A 2889-nucleotide genomic window follows, 5' to 3' on the forward strand; every position below is an offset into this window, starting at 1 on the left:
ACAAAAGAATACGATTGAGTGGGTAGTTCAGAGGTAGGATCCCCTGGGTTCAAACCCAGTACCAAAAAATAGATGATAGATAGATAGATAGATGATACAGGGTTTCCAAGCCAGGCGTGGTGGCGCACACTTGTAATCCCAGCATTTGGGAGGCTGAGACAGGAGGATCACGGTTCACAACAGCCTCTGCTACTTAGTGAGGCCCTTTGGAACCCAGTGAGACCCTGTTTCAAAATAAAGAATAAAATATAGGGTTGAAGGTGTAGCTCAGAAGTAGAATGCCCCTGAGTTCCATCCCCAGTATCACCGGAAAAAAAAAAAAAAAGCTATAATTCACCAGCACGCGTGCCCCACCATAAATAAAGAAGACTGCGAACACTTCCGCGTCCGTATTGGCAGCGCTACACCTTGACAGTCTTTATTTTCATAGGGCTTAGAATCAGATTTCAAACAGTCTCCTACATTTCAGACAGTCTTCCCCATGGCCTTCGGGATCTGGGCATCTGGATCCCCGACGTCGGGGCGGATTCACACCATCGCACCTCGCAGTCTCTTTCCTAAGGACGCCGGCGGCCCTCAACCCACCATCACCGCCCCGAAGAAGGTCTTCCCTCTCCTGTAGTCCACCAGATCGGGGTGACTGATGTTGACGTACACCCTCTCGCCCCTCCGGAGCTGCACCAGGCCGCCGAAGCCCACGCTCGTGTACCAGAGGGGCCCGTGCTCAGGCTTCCCGGCCCGGTCCAGCCGGGGCACGGTCTCGGCGCCCTCCAGCAGCAGCTCGGGGCTGCCGCGCCCATAGGCGCCGCCCGCGCGGTGCAGCGCGCTGCGCAGCGGGCCCCCGCCGGCAGGGGGCGCCCGGCCCCGGTAGCCGACGAGACAGTACAGGTAGTAGAGGCCGTCCTGCGGCAGCGCCAGCCCTTGGGCGCTGGAGAACTGCGTCCCGCTCCTCAGAAACGCCTCTTCTTTCTCCGCCTCCCAGCCCAGCCCCTGCCCCTTGGTCCAGGCGCCTGCGGAGAAACGTGCCGGTGGGCTCTCGGCAATGGCATCCGAGAGATGCCCGCGGGCCAGCGGCGCAGCGTGAGCGCCCTGCAGGACACCAGCGAGATCTGGGGGCCCTGGATGTGGGGCGCGGAGGGCTGTGATGGGGAGTCAGGCTGGATTTTGCTTCGGGAGGGAAGGAGCTGCTAGAAGAGGGGGCGAGCGGAAGGGTGGGAGAGGAAGTGAAGGGGGCGGGCCCGGCACTGGAGCCGCCGAGCAGCACTCCCCCAGGACCCAGCAGAGCCAGGTCTAAAGCGTCTTACCTATAAGGTGGGCGGCCGGGAGCCTGGAGCTGAGATCCGTTTCAGGAATCATCCCTGGCAGCTTCTGAGGCCCTGAAACTGGCCAAGAGTCCACTGTTGGGGGCCGGGTGGCCACCCATGCTTGTTTCTGAGAGGACAGGGCGCCAGAGCTCCGAGATGGGGAGCCTGGATTCCTGGAGGAGGAGGGGATCCGGGGACACCGATAGGAGCAGGGAGTCCCTGGAGGGCAGGAGGGGACAGGGCCACTCTTACCCAGTCCTTTCTGGGCTTGGGCCCTCTGGCCTGCAGACTCCATTACCTGTTTGGATGGGGTCACAGTGGGCAGAGTTCACATTCAGCTAATGCCAACTCCACCCCTTCCACCCGGGACCCGCAGCCCATGCCTGGGTTTTTGTTTTTTAGCACCATGCCCCCCCCCCATATCTCCCTAGAAGGAAGGGCAAGCAAGGCGTACTTACTTGGGCAAAGACACAGACGCCAGAGTGTGTTGGAAAGAGAAGAGACAGACCACCAGGAAGGGGATTGGAGATATCAAGACGCAACATCCCAGGGACACGGGAAGAGGGGCAGTAAAGAGACAGACGCATCCTGAGCCCGGCAGGCCAAGGAGCCCAGGCGCTGGGCCCCGGAGCATCAGCAGGATGCAGCCCTGTGGGCCCCCTTGCAGCCACTCACCGGTCCACCCTGCTCCTGTGGTACCAAGGCCAGCACAGTCAGGACAGTGATGGGCACTGCTAGCAGCAGGGTCACGAGCGAAGTGGCTCCTGCCACAGCCAGCAGGAGGCAGCCCCTCCCCAGGGGCCTCCCACCCCGGCCTGGCACTCCCAGTGTCCCCATCCAGACTCTGCCCCAGGCCAGGGCAGGGGGGCTTTCATACCTCGGGGGTAGGGCCACCCCTCCCTATAGACCCACACACCTGGCAGGGACTTTCCGCGCACCCGGGCTCCCCTCACCCAGCTTCCTGTTTACCCAGAGCTGGGGTGGGGCAGCTGGATGCCTGGGTTCTCTGAATTAGTGAACGAATCGCGGGTAGAGAGACTGGGCACAGTGACACATGCCTGGAATCCCAGTCCTGGGGAGGCTGAGACAGGAGGCTCACAGGTTTGCAGCCAGCCCCAGCAACTTCCCAAGCAAAACCCTATTTCAAAAGTTAAAAATAAAATAGGGCTGGGTGTCGTGGCACACACTTTAACCCCAGTACTTGGGAGGCTGAGATAGGAGGATTGTAGGTTCGTGGCCAGTCTTAGCAATTTAGTGAGCCCCCACCCCGCGTAACTTAGTGAGACCCTGGTTCAAAATAAAAAATAAAAGCTGGGCATGGTGGTACATTGCCTGTAATCCCAGTACTTGTGAGGCTGAGACATGTTCCCAAATAAATATAAAATAGGGCTGGAGGTATAGCTTGGAAGTAGAATGCCCCTGGGTTCAATCCCCAGTACCACAAAAATAAACAAATAAATAAATAAAATTAAAATATAAACTAGTTCAGAGGTAGAATGTCCCTGGCTTCAACCCCAATACTACAAAAAATAAAAATAAAAGCAATAAAGCTGAAGGGGTGCTTAGAGCTCCTCTGACTCAGCAG

General features: G+C 58.2%; 1 protein-coding gene across 1 annotated transcript; it reads right to left on the reverse strand.

The window, feature by feature from the left end:
• Positions 1–576: 576 nt before the first annotated feature.
• Positions 577–2179, reverse strand: LTB (lymphotoxin beta; the record flags this gene model as incomplete). Its single annotated transcript, XM_080710892.1, has 4 exons — positions 1980–2179; positions 1557–1602; positions 1305–1376; positions 577–1010 (listed from the first exon to the last, which is right to left on the reverse strand). Exons 1-4 carry the CDS (start codon positions 2139–2141, stop codon positions 577–579), a joined length of 714 nt encoding a protein of 237 aa, XP_080567018.1. The 5' UTR covers positions 2142–2179.
• Between the last annotated feature and the right edge of the window lie 710 nt (positions 2180–2889).

The sequence above is a fragment of the Muscardinus avellanarius genome (assembly GCF_963383645.1).
Source record: "Muscardinus avellanarius genome assembly, chromosome: 14".
Classification (NCBI taxonomy): Eukaryota; Metazoa; Chordata; class Mammalia; order Rodentia; family Gliridae; genus Muscardinus; species Muscardinus avellanarius.